This window comes from Magallana gigas, chromosome 7 (assembly GCF_963853765.1).
Source record: "Magallana gigas chromosome 7, xbMagGiga1.1, whole genome shotgun sequence".
Taxonomy (NCBI): Eukaryota; Metazoa; Mollusca; class Bivalvia; order Ostreida; family Ostreidae; genus Magallana; species Magallana gigas.
In genome coordinates this window covers 23,809,510-23,830,576 of record NC_088859.1, presented here as the reverse complement: position 1 = coordinate 23,830,576, position 21,067 = coordinate 23,809,510, and the positions used below count along the sequence as shown (strand labels likewise).

The following is a 21,067-nucleotide window of genomic DNA, read 5'->3' as shown; positions in this document are numbered from 1 at the left end:
TCAGTTGATTTGGTTCACGATTTAATATATTATTTTCCAGAATCCACCAATCGCGATTCGTTAGATGCAATAGAACGATCGATATTTGTTTTATGTTTGGATACGGCTGCTCCTGTTATTCCCAGTCATCAAAATAGCATTAAAACTATAAGTAGTGTTCGAGATGATGTTTCTCTCGCAAGTCAAATGTTACATGGACTTGGGACGCATATAAACAGTGCAAACCGCTGGTACGACAAAACTATGCAGTTTATTATCTCAGAAGACGGGGCATGCGGACTGAATTACGAACATTCACCTTCAGAGGGAATAGCTGTTGTTCAACTGATAGAACATCTTCTAAAATATATGTGAGTTATAGTGTGTTATATTTAGGGTCTTCCGTTTCCAACAGAAGACCCTCTTGTTATTGTACGGTTTCTTTTTCTTTATTTTTATGTTTTTTCTGACTTTTTTGGAGCGTTATTTCTCAGAAACTATTCAACCGATTTGCACCAAATTTTCAGGACTCATAGAGCTTTATGATCACCACAGATTCTTTAACTTTCAAATAATGACGTCATTTCCGGTTTTAAATATTGGGGTCCACGCATCTCCTCCGAAACTAATTAAGATTAGGGACCAAGAGGGCTTTAAAGTCCCTTTACAATAATTCTTATAGAAGAAAAAATGTTCATTGTACAGCTATTTATCTATACAGTATAATACCTAAGTCATATGTTACGTAATTAGGTGGTTTAAGAACCCAGAAGACCAACATTCTAATCATCAATATCTAGAAAAAGGAGAAATATTTTGAAAAGCATTGTAGAAGAAGAGTTGCAGATAAAACCCGGAGGGCTTTATGAAATTGGATCACGTGACCAACCTGTATTTATTATAGCATTTAATGATTTATTTTTGACGTCATCGTGTTAATAAATGCTGTCAAGTGAGCAGGCAAATTGAATAACGCGCGTTAGCGCGATATGATAATTTGTCTGCTCAACTGACGGCAGTTATTGACACGACGACGTCAAAAATGAATCATTTAATGCTTACATGTATATTAACATTCCCTTACCGATGAAATCAATTATTAACTTAAATAAATCAATACAAATTGCAGATCACGGAGGGAGTAAATTAGTAACAGCAAGAACAGCTGTTTTATAAAATCCGGTTCAAATTGGTTATCACATAGACTGTTGAGTTGAGAATGATAAGCATGAAAGTATAATCCATGAAAAACAACTCTTGAAATTTGCTTTCAACAATTAAATCACATTTTTTGTTGAATAATTGTAAAACATGCTGTTTTGACAACAGGTATATATATATTTTTAACCGATAACGGAGAAATCAATGTTTGGGAAGTTCTTATGTAAATTACATGTAAATTCATACGCAGTGATTTTTTGTTGCATTTAGAGGCATTTAAAGATCACAAAATTTAATGAAAACACAGTAGAATGTAAATATATCCCGATATACAAATGAAATCTTATTTCTTAAATATTTTTTTATTTTATATATATTTATATAAAAAGTCACTCCCGTCACATCAATGAAATCGAACAACCAATCGGTGAGGACTATAATAATCGGCATTCAAAATATTAGCACGGCCCGACAAGCAAACTGGCACGCTGTTAGTAAAACGATAATAGGTTCCGTGTGTCATCGATAGCAAGATTTTTGTCCTGCCGAGATGGCCGAGTGGTTAGAGCAATGGACGGGAGACTTCAAGTTTGCGAATTGTAAGGTGAGCTCATTAATTTTGGCTGATCGAATACTACCGAGCGTGTTTACTATTTAAAGTGAACCTCCGGACTCTCTGTCTTCTATAGACAAACTTTATGATTATACTTGTGTTTATTCTACTTGTTCTGTATATATAGTATTTAACTATTACAAAGTGTAAATAACGTTTCAAGCGGGGATTTCAGCCACGTCTAGTGGTCGCCATCTTGGCGGATCACAGAATTTGTTTGTAAACAGGAAATATCGTAAAAAACTGTTGAAATTATTGAATTTATCCATGATAACTGTGGTGTTGGTAGTCTGCTTGCATGTGTCCCGAAATCGGGGAATTTTTATCTAAAATAACATTAGAAGGGAGAGCCCCCTTACAGTACCTCTTTGAAGGGATAAAATTAGGTCATAACAAATTTGAGTGTCATTAAGTCGTACCTAGTTCGATCGTCGTTAGTTTCATGCACCTGCCTGCTTACATCGAAGATGCAGAAATTGAAATGTCTTTACGATCTATTGGGGTTGAACCTTTGTTCCCAATCAATAGGAGATTCTATCCTGGAACAACAGACTGGAATAGCAGACAATAATCGGTACGCAAAAATCAAACTACCTGAAAACATGACCTCACTGCTCTATACTATAAAATTCCAGAAAAATTATTACAGATGTATTCATAATGGCCCGTTAAAGGTGTGTTCTTTGTGTTACGCAAGTGATCATCTTTTTTAGAGCGTGTCCAAAATTCGTCTGTTTTAAAATAATACAGGGGCCAGGGTCAATGTGCAAGAACATGCAAGTGTGTAAGATGTGATGATTGCGGTGAATATGAACACAATTACTCGTGTCGCATGAGTGAACAGAGTGGAAACGAATCGGGTGACAATCAAAATACTGATTGGGAAGAGAACTCTGAAGAGGTGAATTTAAAGAACGATGACGAAGTACGAGGGTCAATCAAAAAATACGAAGACTTTTGTCATAGTTATGTTACTTAACGTCATATCATTATTAAGTTTGATAGACATAATTTAGCAATAGTTTCAAACAATTTGCAAGAAAAAAAGTTGATAAAATCCTTTATATCTAAGATCTATTTAGAATCTAATCCTGCAAAAATGAGGTCACGGCGCACGGTCAAAATTTGTGTTATGTCAACAATAAACCATATAATTTTGAAAGTTATATCTCTTTAAATTGGGCTAAAAAACTAATAATATTGAAACCTCAATCTAAGTATAGTCATGGTATTCTATGTACTAAATAATGACGGGATATATTGATTTGTCGAACAGATATTAGTAACTAAAGACAGATAGTCCTCTTTAGAATTGACTAAAAACATCGACGACGCCGGACGTCACGGCGCAACGAGAAGTACAAACAAAATGGATTTAACTCAGGAAAAAGACGATACAAGCTGTGAAAATGCTCAATGGTACAAAAAATAAGTCAACAATTATTTGCAAGTTTGTGTTTAACTATAATAAATTTTGTGGGGGTGGTGGTAATTGTATTTTGAATATATAACAGTCCGAAAGAGAGTAGAATATCTGTAAATATTTGGTCAAAAAATAAGTAACGTAAACCGACGTTCAGAGTTATCCCTACTGCAAACTAAGAGATACACGGTTAGAAAATGAAAACTTTGAAGAACTAACTTATGATTCTCGAACAAATGTGTGCAAATAAGATGTTAAGTGGTTCAGTGCCAATTTTAAATTGTAAGGAGAAAGGCACAAGAGACTAAGCGTGATACAAAGATGGGGTATATCTATAAACTGTGCTGTTTAATCTTGACGTCATGTTTTGAACGTTACCGTGCGCCGTGGTGACAAAACATGTTGTTTTTAAAAAGGGGTAACAAAAATACCGTTTCATCAAATGGACTAAAACTTCGCATATCAATAACATAAGTGTTGGTGCACAGATTTATCTGTTAAGTACGACTTTCATGAGAAATATATGATAGACAGCCACATTGTCTTCGTATTTTTTGATTGACCCTCGTACACAAGGACGAAGAGGCAATGGAAGGGGAAACGGAAACACCAGTAGATGTTCTAGGAACACATGCCCCAGTGAAATTAGATCAGGAGAAAACGGTAAAAAAGAAGAAGACCAAATTCAAAATGAAATTCTGACCGAAATCATTGATAGTGAAATGCGTACAAGTGACAGAGATAAAGAAAGTTCAGAATCAGATCCTAATACAGAAGTGATGATAACCGGAAAAAAGAAGAAGAGAAAAAACGAAAGATAAAAGCAAAACCGACTCGAAAAAGAACAAATTAAATGGAGCGAATACTATTAAATTTTTCATTTTAGCAATGGTTTTTAAAACCTCATGGAACTGTAACGGTTTGGTGAACATTGATAAAATGAAAATGGTGTTTAGTTTATTTGACGAAAAAAATACGATATTGTAGCATTGTATGAAACTCACTTGAAAGATGATTTTATTGATAATTATAAACATTTGTGGAATGGTGTTATTTATCACAATAGTATAAATGTTTCCTCCAAAGGAGGAGAAAAGCATTTTCAATAAGGAAAGATATTAAATCAAATATTGAAATGGTAAATGGATTTGATGGTAGATTTTTGCATGTCAAATACATGGAAAATGACAATAAGTACATATATGATAGTATAAATGTATATGCGCCTAATGATGTTAGAGATAGGGTAATGTTTTTAAAAATTATTACAAATGTTTTTCCACGTTCTACAGAGCTAATCATTATGGGAGACTTTAATAATACTCTTGCTGAGATAGAAAGATGGGGTAAAACAGTGCATAAGTGTGACCAGAGTTACAAAGGATTGATAGATATGATGACTGAGCATAATGTAGTTGATATTTGGAGACAAAGAAATGAAAGAAAAAAGGTTTTTTCTAGGAAAGTTATTAGAGAAGGGATGCTTGTACAAAGTAGAATTGATTTTATTATACCTGCACTTTCTCTAGAAAGTTCGGGTATATTGTTGCTACCCTGTTCCGTCCGTCCGTCTGTCACGTTTTACTTTCTCAAACTGCTCTTACATCTTATAAAACAGCGAACTGAACTCTTGGAGTTTGATTTGGGGTGTCATGTTGTTTTGTTAAAAGGTTTCAAATATTCTCTGGTAGTCCTGGGGGTCAAATAATTGGTAAAAAAAATGACTTCTTTAACAAAAACCTTCTTCCTCGAACTCCTCCTACATTTTCAACAGTAGACAAATCATCTCTTGGAATATGTTTTAGGGTATCCTGTGAATGCGCAATAAGGTTTCGGAATTTTCAATTTTGTCTTGGGGGACATTTAATGGCTAAAAAATGACGAGTGTTTTTTTTAACAAAAAAAAACTGGTTATAAACACGTCATTTTTTTGTAGTAGCCAAATGATCTTCTAGAATATGATTGGGGGTGTCATATTGAAGTGTGATCAGGTTCCAGAATTTATTTTTTAAAGCGGGGGACTAGTGGGCAACAAGAAATTACTTTTTTTGGCAAAAAAGTATGGTCCCCAGAACTCCTTGAAATGTTATTCTTTAAAAAAAAATTACATTACACCTTGCATAATTGACAAATGATCTATTGAGATATGATCAGAAGTAATATTTCTACCTAGGGATTAATAACTAATATTCATCGACAAGTTTAAATTAATAACAATATATTATTCAAATTATAAATGTTTGAACTCCACATCCACCCCCCCCCCTCCAATCAAACCAGGTTCTAATGATTCAGTCTTTTTACATTCTTACATGTGTACAGTAGCAAATTTTAAATCATTTCTTGATTGCTTTTCTTTCCTAATGCACATTAACAATTTGGAAATTGCTTAATTGCTTAATTTAATTTTTGAGATTTATAAACAAAATGTTATATGTATGTGTATTCGCCTTTTTGGGGCAATTGTAAAGTCTCCTTAACGAAGCAACAAAGCAGTGTCATCATTAGGCTAGGAATTACCCATATGGATCAAACACTACATATGAATAAGAACAAATACTTTATTATTTCTAGTTCTAGAATGTCAGGGTGCCTCCAAGGGGGCATAACCTATATACAATTTCATGCGCAATGACACAAAGAGCAAAAAAAACTATATGGTTTAGGAATGATGATCTCAAAAGTTATCAAAATATACAGTGTATCATCATTTCCTATTTCATTGGGGGGGGGGGGGGGTTAAAGACAACATATTTGATGCATTATAATACGTTAGGAACGAAAGACCCCTTCCTTCCTATTATAACTCATATAAAAAATATAAAGTCTCTACACTTACTTATACATGTAATACACAATTCAATTTAATATGAAATTATTACAGGGTCAATATGGGGTCAACTCAATAGTGTAAGTCTGACATATGAAAAAAATAACTTTTGCAATTACAATGACAGAAACTTTACAAATGCGATAGGATAGGTAACGATGATAAGCTTATTTAAATATTAAAAGATGATGATACGGTATGCTAGCAAAGGGAGATCACTTATTTAGAAAGTGAAAGTAATACTTATGTACATACAGGTGTCTCATAATATTGTGCTACTATACTGTACATGTATTATGCTTACCTATATTGGTCAACATCATATTAATGATAATCCAATTAGAGCACAATATGAATCCCTTTAGCTGATCATCACAAAAGAAATGTTTATGCAAGTTAAATAATCCTTTTCTGCATATGAAAAACACATACCTACATGTATGTATGCTCACTATACACCACGTGAGACCCATCAAATCGAAGAGCTGGGTAAAACTACATGTAGTACCCGCTTTTGAGACCTGTAGACCTGTGTTGTGTACGGAACTTCAGACAAAGATTAGTTATTTGTAACATGCATGTATTTTTATGAGCTATTCTGCAAAACCCCTTGCATTATTTTATTAGGTAAATAACAGCTTTAATGTGGTGCAGGACACCTGCATATTGTGATTTATACTTCCTATTGAAATAAACAATAAAGTAGAAATATAATATCTTCCCCAAAAATAATGTTACCTTACATTGAAGCGCAATGTGTTAGAGCAATTACATGTCTGTAAGGGCATTGGAGTCCGAGGTGTTTAAGTTTTTGGTAATTTTACTATTGATAAAATTGAATTTTCATGGGGAGGGAGAGGGACTGAACTCCTCACTCCCACCCCTTTTCTAAATCCGTGCACACGATTATGTACATGTAGGCAAACAGAAGCTAATCTAAAGCCTGCAACCGCCGCGGAGAGGGGGTATACCGTATAGCCGTTTTTTTTGGCAGGACACAAATTTGGTGGATTTGGGTCTGCAAGGTATATCCTTAATTTTGGCGGATGTCATTTTGGTGGACTCAAATTTTCTTACATTTAATATTTTTTACTGGTATCATTCATTTAAAATTTTTGTTAGAAAATACACAAGAATGAAATCAAAGCATCAAATTCTTTATTCAAATATTTACAAATGTGTCATGAGTACTCAGAATTACTTAGTAAACGCTCTGGCCAAAGGGATTTCATCTTCAAGATGAGCCTTTAAAGTGTTAGCGATCCCGGTCTCCTTAAATCCATTGCGAATAATGTCAGGTGAATTACTAAGAAATTTGCCTGAAGTGAAAATTACGACTTTTATTTAACTGCATAAATAAATACGTTTAAATTAAATGTGCCACAGCCTTACCGTTAGCGTTAATTGTACCAGTAATTAAAAGAACAAAGAATACCTGAGAGTGTCCCTGCGAAGACGGCCGTGATCTGGCGTTTATCTCCAAGCCCCGCTATTTCGACACGCTTTGATCCTTCCGAAGCCATTATCCATTTTGACACGGGCACAATATTTAATCCAGCGTGGTCCCAGTTTTTGATCAAGTCAGAAGGAATGTATTACTCTGTCACGGTTTTTTCAATACGTTCAAGAAATTCATTTTTGAGTTCTTCAAAATTTTCAACTTTGTCGTTCTTACAAGTTGTTGAACCACGGCGCTTCACGAAATTCATTCGCTGTAAAAGCGATTTAGCCCAACTTTTGGTCAGATCAAGATGTCCACCATTTTCGGAAAGCAAAGTTTTGTCTTCTCCAGTTATTATACCTTTTCCCGCTGCAATAACAATTTGCGTATTAAAAACCGCGCCGTTTTCTCTAAGAACATACAGGTATTTCTGTAATTTACTATCCAGTTCATTACCAACCAAGAACGGTCGTCCACGTTTTTTAGGAAATATTTCTGTTACATCAGAATCATTTTCGTCAAATCAAGCTTTCGTTTCCGTGACACCAAGGATTCCTGATACTTTTTTCTCATTCAACGAACTGTACTCTCCAATAACGATGGAAAATCTTTGCTAAATTTTCTTATTGGGTAGAATACACGTAATGTACTACAAGTTCATAAAGCGGAATAACTCTTGCAGTGACCGTCTATATTTTATCTAGAGTTATCTATCTGGTTTAAGTACGCAAATTTAGCGATTTTAATTTTGGTGAATTTTAAAAAATCGCCAAAATAGGCCAATATTATATCCCCGCCAAAAAAACCGGTAATTTAATTGTGTTTGTAATAGTTATATAGACCATTATACTTTCTATGACATGAAATGTTAAGATTATTGATTAACTTAAAATTTCACATGCGAACAGTTCAACCCCAAATTGCAAACAAAGTTTATAAAGCTCATGGGAAGGGGTGTCATCCTTCAGTTATGCAAATTATAATTTTTAAATATATTACCGGAACTTGCATGTGGCCTTCATTTTTAATTCAACTGGTATTAAACAGTGTTATTTAGGGGCAAACACTTGGTGCGAGTGTTACTGTCTAATGACAGCATCTAGTTTTGATTGCAAAAATTTTTTGTGTTTATGTGAGAAACATATTTTATGTGGAAACAACAATGAGTGATCACTCTATGATTGAAGTCCTTGAAAGAGGTCCGGGTGTTTGGATCCATAACAATTTGTTATTGTACGATGAAGTGTATGTTAACAAAGTCCAAGAGAGAAAAGAAATGTATATTATTTGAACAATCAATTTTAGTTTGGTGGAATAATTTGAAGTATAAAATTAAAAAACTGTCAATAATATAAAGTAAAAATAGAGCTAAAGAAAGAAATAAGAAGTATTAAAGAATTCAAAACAATTTGCAAAGATTGTCACAAAGTATTGTTGATCGTAATTGTATAGACATAAAAAAATATGAAAAACTTAAAACTGATCTCTGTGAATATGAAAATGAAAAATATGCAGGTGCCATACTAAGGTCTAAGGCCCAGTAGGCGAATGAATCAGAGAAGTGGAAGAAATATTTTGTGATTTAAAAAAACCCAGACGAAAGTCAAAAACAGTAAAAGAAATGTTAGATGAAAACGGTGAAATTTAGAAAAATGTTGACTCTCTTTTAGATATGCAATACAATTTTATTCCAGTTTGTATTCATGTGTAACTATAGAATGTGAAAGTAAAAAACAGGTGTTGTCATTATTCAATAAAAAACTTGATGAAAGTAATGTTGAACTGTGTGATAAAAATATTGATGTTAAAGAAATAGAGCAAACCTTGAAAGAAATGGCCAGCAATAAGAGCCCTGGTCCTGATGGATTGACTGTTGAATTTTATAAAAAGTTTTTTGCCGCAGTTGAAACATGTATTGTACAAACTTTATTTTAGAAATAGAAGAAAAAGAAACATGGTTACATTCTAGGAAAATGGATATAATTACATTACTATACAAAAAGAAAGGTGATAAAAGATTGTTAAAAAAAACTGGATACTTATTAGTCTTTTGAATGTTGATAACAAAACCAATGCAAGAATTATGTCAAATAGACTCAAGCATGTATTACCAATAATAATTTTTGATAGTCAGACATGTTGCATTAGGTGTCCAAGTAGCGTAGTGGACAATGCACTCGCTTGTTGCACTCGCTTGTCACCGCTGCGACCCGAGTTCGATCCCCGTGATCAACAGTGGTGGTATGTGATAGGGTATGGCGGTCGCCCGCTTGGACACGTGTGTTCTCTCCGGGTACTCCGGCTTCTTCCTACACCAATGACCCCCTCACGCTAACATCCGTGCTAACGAGAGATATTAATATAAGTTGTAGAACTTGCTTATCAATCGTTGTAAAATAAATAACGTTCAGTTTAAGACATGTTGCATTATTGGAAAAGATATTGCAGACACATTAGGAAGTATAAGACTTATTTTAGAGATGACTGAAATATATGAAATGGAAGGTTATATTGTAAAAATTTATCAAGAAAAAGCTTTTGATAGAGTGATAGAGTTAGTCATGAGTATGTGTTAGAGGTGTTGAAAGTATTTGGTTTTGAAGATTATTTCAGGAAATGGGTAAAATAGTTTATACAGGTATTTATAGCAGTGTTAAAAGTAATGGTCATCTTACAAAATATTTTCCAATCAAAAACTCGGTTAGGCGAAGTTGTCCAATATCTGCTTTATTGTATGTATAATGCTGAGAACCTTTAAGCTGTGCAATTAAATGTAATGGTTATATTAAAGGTATATATATTTCTATGTCCGATAGAACTGCATTGGTTTTTCAACATGCAGATGATACAACATTATCGGTTTCTGATAAAAGGTCAATTTTTGAGATATTTAAGATTTTTGAATTGTATGGAAGAGGCTCTGGTGCCAAATAATTGCTCAGAAGTCTGAAATTATGTGTATAGGTTCTGGAAGATTATTTGAAGATATGAGAAAATTAATTAGTATCACTGAAACTAATATTTTGAAATCATTGGAGTTTATTTTGGTAGAAACAAGGAAGAGTGTGAAAATTGAAATTGGAGAAACAAAGTATAAAATTAAATATAAAACAAATTCTTAATATGTGGAGACAAAGACAGTTGACGGAAGAGCATGATGGAAGATGGAAGATGGGAGAGCTAGTGTTATAAATACCTTGTTGATGTCCAAATTATGGTATTCCTTTTCTGTGATTTCTATCCTATTTTGGATAAGAGATACAATTCAAAAAGAATGTATTAATTTTATGGAATTATGATATGCATTTAGTATCATAAAACAATTTTTGGCGAACATAAAAATGGTGGTTTAAAGATTGATAATATTTGTTTGAAAATGCTGTTGTATCGAATAAAGTTTTTAGCCAAGTATTTGTGTCCTTCAAAAGAACTGGTATGGAAACATACTTTTAATTATTTTTTTTTAATTAAAAAAATTGTGATTTTAGAGTTGGTGTTGAAGTGTTTCTTTTACAGTTGAACAAACAGGATTTGCAATTATGTCTGCCTTCTTTTTATGTTGAATTGTTAAGTGCATGATATGCTGTGAAGGATTATGTTGATTACAATGAAAATAGAAACAGTGTGTTTAATTACTGCTTGTTTTTCAATCCTTAAATTGTTAATAAGAACAAAACACTATTGTGGGTATATTTCATAAAAGCAGGTATTACACATATCAGAGACATTTCATATGAAGTTATACCATGATTTTTGCCTGTATTTTTTAAAGTAGAACTGATACATGAATATGGTTCAGAAATTAAGGCAAACACATTAAACACATTAAAGATGATTATGCAACATTATTATCTGTTATACCAAAAGAGTGGAAAAATATTGTTTGAAATTTTGTTCATGTGAAAGAAGCATTGCTTTCAAATTTTTCAAATTGCTTTCAAAGTTTTCTTCATGTACAGTAAAGATTTTTTTTAAAATGTAAATACAAAAGTTGTTTAACCCTCCAGTATCAAACGAATACTGGAAAGGAAAATTGCAAATAGATAATACATCTCTATACTTGATGACAGATGAATTATATTAAGAGGAGTTGGTCAACCTCCAGATGTTGTAGAACTTGATTTTAAGATTTTTTATACTGGTATTTTTATATATGACAAAATGTTCAAGATCGGTAAAACAGATTAAAACAAATGTCCATTATGTAAAACAGAATGCAAAGAGTCATTGCAGGTGTTTGTAAAATGTGAAAAAGTGCAGGGATTTCAGAAAGGTTTTATAATATATCATTTTGAACCGCTATTGAAGGACTATGAAAATAGTGTATACAATGTATTAGATATTGATGAAATTTTGATGACGGCATTTCGTAACGTCATGAAAAATATTAATCCATTTTTGTGATTTTTTTTTCATATCAATATGTTGATTTAATATTTAAAAAAGGAGACAAATATTGTTGCAAAATAATCAAAAAATTGATTTAAAAAGGTTCTGCAAATATTTACTCAGATATTATATTTATTACAACTATCATTACATGTGTATAGTTCAAAACAACAGAAAAATGGTTTCAAAAAGTTTTTGAAGAAAAGTCCACTTTTGAAGGAAACAGAAGGTGTACTATTGTTTTTTTTTTAAATATTTTATTATGAAGTGTTGTCATGTAGACTGTGATTGTGATATTTAATGTGATGATTGTGATAATTGATAGTTGATCAATAAAAGATAAAAGAGAGAGAGAGAGAGAGCGGTGGCCGCTCACTGTAAGGAGAGTTGGTTCCAAAGGTCATGAGTTCAAGTCGCGGCCAAGGCGAAGGTGATGTTCTAATAAAGGAAATTTTCCTGTTTCTTATGTATATATCATTAGCATTGGGCAGGTATATGTCAATTTGAGAGTTATTGCAATGTTTGTTATATATGGAGAGTGGTATGTTGCAGGGAGGAAGTTCGCAAGAAACTGGCTCGAATGCAATCTCTCTGTGAGTTACCCCAGCCTCGTCGCCTGCAATGGAAAATCAACAAAGACACCGAGACTGACATAAAAGAGGCAATTGAAAACATTGACAGGTTGTTAATTTCGACGAACTTTAATGTTTCCTATCGTTCAAAATTATAGAGTACTGTATGGCGTTATTTTAGCAAAGCACTAGTGTATAAAATGTACTCAATTATACTGTATTTAATGTATTGATTGTTTGTTTATAATTCTTCACTTATTACGTTTGTAAGGAAAAAATCATATATTCTTTTTAATTTAAAGGTTGATAAAAGACCTGGACTTGTTTATCTTAAGATTCAAAAGCTTTGGTAGAGAATTTCCAAAGTCACAAAACATGAGTCCAGATTCCTTTATCCAGTTAGCCCTGCAGCTGACCTATTACAAGTATTGAAACATTTTGTACCTATTACAATTGCTGAATTCCATCAGTTAAACCAAAATATCAAAATTTAAAGACAACCTTAAGAAAAAAATATTTTTATAGAATTCATGGCAAACTTGTTTCTACGTACGAGAGTGCCTCAGTAAGAAGATTCCGGCTTGGCCGAGTGGATAACATTAGGGCTAACACCCCAGATGCTTTGGAATGGATTCGGGCAATGGTTGGTGAAATTGAAACCACGGTAATTAATTATCTTGTTTGTGTGCGATTTGATTTTTGTTATCAATTGAAAATATGTACACTGTAGCACCCTCATTCAGGCCATTTATTTCTAAACGGGAAATCTAATCTTGACATAGGCAGGTTTATCATATACATCAATAAACAGCACACAAAACCCTGCACTTGTTTAAGACTGGTTTACCGTTAACCTAAGTTTTAAATATTGTACAGGGGGAAGCATATCGAGGCAGACTTAGTATGTCTTATCTTGATCTTGTTTTAAGCTGGTCTGTGTCGTATTTCATTTTCAGTATGTTTTTAAAAATAATTTGTTCCGTTTTGCATGAACTCTTTTTACACTTTCCGCTGCCCATACTCAATCTTGAGTTTAAATTTAGATTACTGAGTTGAAGCTGACATGAATTCATAAAAGCATTTGGTCGCCATATTACTTTCGATCGCTCCTCTACTGCCACAGGGGTATATATACCGTTCGAGAAAGTTACGGTCGGTTGCTTTCCGACCGAGGCATTCAGGTTGCACGGACTCCTAAATGCATAAACTACACATTGTAGTAAAATGGTTGTAAGAAAGAATAAAAGAAACAACAATCATTAAAATACAAAATATATTTATTCTTTGAAAGATTTCCAAGGTACTAGTATCCGTATTATTTTGAACAGATAGTGCTACCTTACTTCACATGCACATCGAACACGTTTGTCGTTCATACAGAGTGCACAACGCCTGCATCTTTTTTGAAAACCTCGGCGGCACTACATGCAACCCAGGAGCTAAATGATATTAAATGTAAGAAAGTAAAAACGTAACATCGACTCGTTTCCAACGGTTTCTACAAAAACGCTCCGTTTCTAAAATCCATGTGATCATTTACATTGCTCGGTCTGCCATTGTGTGTGATTGCGCATGTGCAATGTTATAACATAAACAGGAAAACGGTCTTCAATTATTGAGGATTTTTTAAGTATATGTGCCTTGATTCCAGCCTGTCTTGTTTCGTCGTTCATTGGATATTCCTTGCCAGTGAAGTGGTTGTCATATCATTTTTGCGTTTCTACACGTCTTTTCGTCCAAGATAACGTGTTCGGTGTATGAAATACCTGAATGTGGTGAAGCATGAATAGTGTTCTAGGCCTTTTATAGGGGGTGTGTAGCGATGAGCAGAACAATAGAAATCGACAACTAATATGGCGATATTCGGAGATAAAAGGGAAATAATGCGTATTTATGAATTCATGTCAGCTTTAAGATACTGTAAAAGCAAATTTGGAAAGCGTTCGAGGGAGGGTTTTGACAGTTAAAGGAGTTATCTTCCCTTGCTTCTTCATATTTTAGTTATGTTCTCTTGCTTCTTTATATTTAGTAATCAATCATTGAATATAATAAACATGTATATACAAAATGAAGCAGATATTTGGAAAATTGTTTTTGTTGATTCACTGGAGACCGTATTTCACATCATCCTTTCAATACACTTTGCATTTGCCTTTTTTGCGCACGCAAAGTTTAAACTAGCAATATGTTTAGTATATAATTTAACATATGGAAATCAAAATTAGAGAGTTTGATATTCTTTTAGCACTAAACCATGCAAATATATATGTATGATTATTTTTTTCGGTTTTTTGTTCTACCTTGCAAGCCCTCTTTATGAAAATTGAATTCACTGTTTTTTTGTAATCAGTATCATTGAAATTGTGGTCGATTTTAAATACAAAGGTATCAGGAAAAATTTCTATGTAGTTTTATAGAGAATGATTTTATTTCTAAAACAGTCATTTTGCATAATGCATTACATCTTTTTAATATCATTATCATTATTTCACTCACTTAAAATAATTGTGCTGTTGAAATATTTCTGATTTAAAGTCAAAATTAAAAATCCTTCTTTAAATAGTTAATAAATTTTAAGTGTTAAAAAAATTATAACATCGGTGCTATTATTCCATAATATGTCGTTTAAAAATCATTTGTTTTTTGGGGTACAGGACGTTGAAAAGATGGCACTTCTTCGGAAAGCGATGCAGTGCCAGACAGACATTATGACGCAGGTACCTTAATGAAACATCATCGTTTAGTTGACATTTTTATTTTTGAAATACTGTAACTAATCTTTCTCTTTTTTCCATTCTGAAAGACTATTTTAGGTCATGGAATGGACTGTCATTTGCTGGGACTGAGAGAAATTGCCCGTGAAAATGGTTTACCAATGCCTAAGATTTTTGAGCACGAGAGCTTTAGAATATCAAATCATTTTTCTTTATCAACAAGTCAGGTAATCTTGCCTACATTATTTTCTAATAGTTCCCGATAACTTGCTAAATTGTCAATAGCGTATACTAGTGCAATTCGGTCATCCAAAAATCACATTAGCCTAATAATCTAAGTCATTTGCTTACTCAAGTGTGGATTGTTTCTTTTTACATTCGTTAAATTTATATTGCACAAATAAACCATCAAAAACACTTTTTGGGATGGTTGGGGGGGGGGGGGTTTATAATAATCTTTATTACATACTTAGTAATAAATACAGGTTTTTTGCATATACATGTATGTTATAGATGACTTCACAAAACTTTTATCAGCTTTCGGGGCTGATACAGGTTATCAGCCCTAGGGCTGATACGGATCCGTATCACACAACTTGTAGAACTCCTCTGTCTTTTTGGGTCACCTGAGTGACCTATTGCTATCCGCTTAACTTCTTTTAAAAAAACTACAAGGCTGATTGTTACCATTTTTGGTGTGAGGCATCTCTATGGTAAGAGGAATCTCAATTGTGAAATTTTTGGCTCTACCATCCCCGGGGCGCCACATGTGGGCCAAATATGCCCCCCAAAAAGCCAAATTTTTTAAATATCTTTTTCTCTACTTCCACATATGTGAGCAAAAAACTGGTTGCTTAGTTATAATGTCCATGAAGCCCTCTACCAAAATTGTGAAATTCATGACCCCTGGGTCAGGGGTTCAGGACATGGGGGGGGGGGGGCAATATGGCAATATAGTGTTAATGCATATAATGTTTCAAAATTTTCTTCTCTATTCTCACACATCTATATAAAAAACTGACTTAAAGTTATGTTCACCAGGAAGTCTTCTACTGAAATTTTAATTTTCATTTTTTTCTGGAGTAGTGGTTTTGATTCTAGGGCAGGGCCAAAATGGATCGTATAGGTGTTAATGTTAAAAAACTACCTTCTTTACTCCCACAAACCTAAAAGGAAAACTGAATTCATGATTTTGTAGACCAGATCTTTAAGTTTTTGACAAAATTATACGTTTCACAGTTCTTTTTGGAATATTTCAGGCAGGGAGGTAGTATTCATTACAAATTTGTAATTTTTCTACTCCAGAATGAAACCTATTTAATTAAATACATATATGAGACTCCTCGACAAGTTTGTGTATGGGTTATATGCTCCTCAGGTGACCGTTAAGGCCAATTGACCTCTTGTTTTTCGTTCCGGCTTTTTTGCATGTTTACAGATGAAAAATAAAACATTTCTTACTGTCGACAATTTTAAGTGCAGTTGAAAACTTCAAATGCCAGCAAATGTCTGTCCGTCCGTAACAAAAATTTATGTCGCATTTATCTCAGCGACTATTTATCGCAGATGCTTTACACAGTGTTTGTTAAGGCATGCCATATCGTGGGATATATTTTTGTACCAATCGGACGTCAACTACCTGTTAAATGACGACTTTGCTTATTTTTTAACCAAAATTTTCAACCAAATTTTGGTCAAAGATTTCTCAGCAACTATTTATCGCAGATGCTTGAAATTTTTACACAGTATTTGTATAGGCATGCCATATTGTGGGATATATTTATGTACCAATCAGACGTCAACTTCCTGTTAAATGACGACTTTGTTTATTTTTAGCAAACATTTTCAAAATATTTTTGTCAAAGAATTCTCAGCAACTGTTTATCGCAGATGCTTGAAATTTTTACACAGTATTTGTATAGGCATGTTATATCGTGGGATGTATTTTTGTACCAATCGGACGTCAACTTCCTGTTTAATGAGTACTTTGTTTATTTTTAGCCAAAATTTTCACACAAGTTTCCGTCAAAGATTTCTCAGCAACTATTTATTGCAGATGCTTGAAATTTAAACACACTATTTGTTTTGGCATGCCATATTGTGGGATATATTTTTGTATCAATCGGACGTCAACTTCCTGTTAAATGATGACTTTGCTTATCTTTAACCAAAATTTTCAAACAAATTTTCGTCAAAGATTCCTGAGCAACTATTTATCGCAGATGCTTGGAATTTTTACACAGTGTTTGTTAATGCATGCCATATCGTGGGATATATTTTTGATTTTTGTACCAATCGGCTTTCTGTTAAATGTCGACTTTGCTTATTTTGCATATTCACATCAGAGCGGGGGTATCACTAGTGAGCATTGGCTCACAGATATCTTGTTTTAAAAGCTGAGGACATTCCGGTTCTGTAGCTATACATGTTTGGTAAAACAATAAGATCTCATATTTTTATAAGTACTTTATAAGTTTTTGATAAGTACTAAGTATGTAATAAATATAACAAGCATTCTGAGAGTATTGCATAAGCAATACACGTCCTCTACCGGTTTGTGGAAATCGTGAAAAGAATACACTGTTATGCAGAATATCGAACCCAAACATTAAAAAATTGGAATATAAAAATGAATTTTCTCGAAAATATGTCAACCAGACGCTACAAAAGTGTAAACTTGATCTGTAGTTTGACATTTTGAAGCTGCTCAGCAAACTTCATATTAATCCTCAAACGCATAAAAAAAAGTGTGGAAAACTGAAGTGGGACAGACAGACGGACAGACGGACGCAGAGGAAAGCTATAGTCCCCTCCGGTGAAAACCGGTAGGGGACTACTACCGGACTAATAATAGATACCCTTTTTCCATATCACAACCTATATGTATATCAGCCCTATACCTATATAATCCATCGGGCCTTCGGCCCTAGGGCTGATACTCAGTATTGGAGTCTCAGGCTGATATTGGCTGTGATATGGAAAAGGGTATGTATTATTCTCTATTTATCGCGGTTTGTCAGTCATTCGGCCCCTACTTCATTTTCCGAACTTTTTTGTTATGATTTGGCGAATTGACTTACTGTAAAGCTTTATAATGATGCCCTACAGATAAAGTATGGATATTTCTACTTTAAATCACTCGTAAATGTGCAAAAGTGTTTCTCAGAAATAAATTTTTTATCCGAGGGGTCAGTTAGATGCTGCAAATTGTCGTTTTTCCTTTCAAAAACATTGTTCCAAAAACATCTCTAAAAATATTTCCAAAACCATATAAAATATAAATGGGGGTGTCTAGAAGATGCGCAGTAAGATCATTTAACTTTCATATGAAGGGTTAAATAGTTGGGAACAAAAATTACGTTTATCTCTTAAAGGCCAAACATTTTACAAACGCCCCCTTTTTTACCTGTACAAACTTCAAAATGATGCCGCTTGTCAATCAAGTTTGAAACAATAGCACCCAGTTTGATTGACGTGATCGTCCGAGCGTGATCTGGCCAGGTCCGCGGATTTCTGTTAACTAGCAATTAACAACATTATCTTTGATATCTTCCGTCATGTATTAAAAGGGGGAATTGAAAATTGATTTTTAAACATTACCAGTATTAAAATTGGTTATGAAAAATAATTATTCAGTGATTGTAAATACGCACAATTTATATTTGAATTATGTTGAATGTGTGTGACCTAATAAATTCCACGAAAATGCATAGAGAGCTCCAAAACATATCAAATTTTCTTTTTACAACAAACGTACAATATATGCTACTAAAGCCATATTTACTGGTAAGAAGTTGGTGTGTGTAAACGTCACTCCATGGAAAAAGAAACTCCATTAATTTTCGACGTATAATGGCTGTCTTTACATTCCACATTCTTACCGGTCGTATGGTTTTCTTATACTATTATAATTGTTAAAATTAACTTTTGAAACAATGTCAAGTGCTAAACACAGTGTACTGAGTTATACTTTTATAGCAGAATTAATTTACTGCATTTTTTCAATTGTGCTTTACACACGTGTGCTTAGAGAAAATTCGGAGACCAATGTTTCCAAAACTCCTCGTCCAATTTTTGCATTAGCCAAACAATCTCATCAAATATGATTGGAGGTGTCTTGCAATTGCGCAATGACGTCTTGGACATTTAATTTTCATTCAAGCTTTGGGGGGAGGTCAAATAGTAGCTAACAAATGACGTGTATCCATACAGAAAAACTTAGTTCCCTAAACTTCTCTTCCGATTTTTGCAATAGCCAAATAATCTCCTCGTATATAAATGGGGAGGGGGTGTAAATGCGCAATCCGGATTTGGAAATTTAATTTTCATTCGGGGTTCAAATAGTAGCTTAAAATGACGTTTATATCTCAAAACAAATACATGGTTCCCAAAACACCTCTTACAATTTCCACAATAGTTAAATATCTATTGAAATAAAATTTGAAATGTTGGGCTGATTCGCAATTTTTTTATATTGGGAGTTTAATAGTTGCTAAAAATGACATTTATCCCTGAAAAAAAAGACATGGTTCCCAAAACTTTCTTGCAATTTTTACAATAGCCAAACCATCTCTTGGAATAGAAAAGGGAATATCCTGTAGGGTCTTGGACATTTAACTTTCATCATCCGTGGGTAAATTACAGGTAGTTACTAAAAATGATTTTGTTTACCCAAAGGTTCCAACGACAATGGATGCCTTCATGTGTTATGGGCCAGTTGTTTCTGATGGATATGGTGTCTGTTACAATCCACACCCAAGCTGGATTTTAGTATGCATTACATCATTTAAGCGGCATAATGATACTAATTCTGATCACTTTGCTTACACTTTGGAAAGCAGCTTACTGCAAATGCAAGAACTCTGTTTGAAAACTTCTGAAGCAAAACCGATTCTATATGGAGGAAAAACACACAGTGAAAATAGAAATGGAGCCATTGTCGACGACAAGGAAATGTCAGCTGGCACAAGAAAATCTAGGCTAGTAAGACAAAGAACAATGCCTTTTCCAGAGGTAATCGGAAAAGACAGTTGAATTGAATAAAATATTTGATGTCGTATGATTCATTGTAACTTGTTAAATAAACGATTTGCAACATATTACTTGATTTTACGTCGATTAAAGAAGTTCCAGTACTAAAATGATGTCTCAGAACTAGTAATTACATGTAGTAATTAGTAACTCTTGGACTTATCATATGATTTGGGCCTTTTGTGTGTAAACCAGTTTTGATACTAAATTCTTTAGTGTCGTGATGATCAGACTGTGTAGATGCAATATTTACAAATGTTAATTGACCTCAATTAGTATATACACCATGTATAGGGAAATGTGTGCAGTGTTTGATCAACAAATGTATACGTACATGTATGTGACGACTTTGAAACAAAACAGGTTCGTAATTTAAGCAATAAAAATGACAGAATTTGTTCTCTCATAAGCAGGATATTTTCTTGATATTCCTTACTTGTTCCTTTTTTGTTTAGTATTACTTCATTTTAGCTCAAGTACATGTAGACTTTTCTGATCACTTTTTGTCTGTCGTTCATCCGTCCGTAAACTTTTAACGTTCTCAACTACTGAAAATCACTGGGCTATTTTCAACCAAACTTAATTCAAAGCATCCTTGGATAAGGCAATTCAAGATTCTTAAGATTAAGGACACACTCTCAAAAGAAGTAGGATGATTAACGATTTTTTTAACAATTGCTGGCATAAAAAAATCTCGAAAACTGTTAGGCCTTAAAAGATAAAACGTTGTAAAAACATCCTCTGTTTAATCAAATCATAATCCCCGAGAATTTAGTAATGCCCATATTTAATAACTTTATTTTTACATATAATTTTATAGACGAAAAAAAAACCTTCCTCTGAGCAAACAAGAGGCCCATGGATCATATCGCTCACAACAGTTCCTTATAACATTCTATTACGTAGTTTATGCT

The 21,067-nt window shown here is 33.5% G+C and overlaps 1 protein-coding gene and 1 long non-coding RNA gene across 3 annotated transcripts in view; both read left to right on the top strand.

Moving 5' to 3' along the window:
• The window catches only part of LOC105343100 (choline O-acetyltransferase), an 85,917-nt gene extending 65,696 nt beyond the window's left edge, over positions 1 to 20,221 (top strand). For both annotated transcript variants that reach the window (XM_034456439.2, XM_066066108.1), the window contains exons 9-15: positions 41 to 350; positions 12,389 to 12,517; positions 12,711 to 12,833; positions 12,934 to 13,072; positions 15,063 to 15,125; positions 15,212 to 15,349; positions 19,800 to 20,221. In XM_034456439.2, the coding sequence (XP_034312330.1) occupies positions 41 to 350; positions 12,389 to 12,517; positions 12,711 to 12,833; positions 12,934 to 13,072; positions 15,063 to 15,125; positions 15,212 to 15,349; positions 19,800 to 20,156 (1,259 nt within the window). In that variant the 3' untranslated portion in view covers positions 20,157 to 20,221. The remainder of the gene's footprint in view (positions 1 to 40; positions 351 to 12,388; positions 12,518 to 12,710; positions 12,834 to 12,933; positions 13,073 to 15,062; positions 15,126 to 15,211; positions 15,350 to 19,799) is intronic.
• Positions 906 to 3,964, top strand: LOC136269993 (uncharacterized). The gene is made up of 2 exons (XR_010707625.1): positions 906 to 1,744; positions 2,467 to 3,964. It is a non-coding gene; the product is annotated as an uncharacterized lncRNA (long non-coding RNA).
• Positions 20,222 to 21,067: the final 846 nt, after the last annotated feature.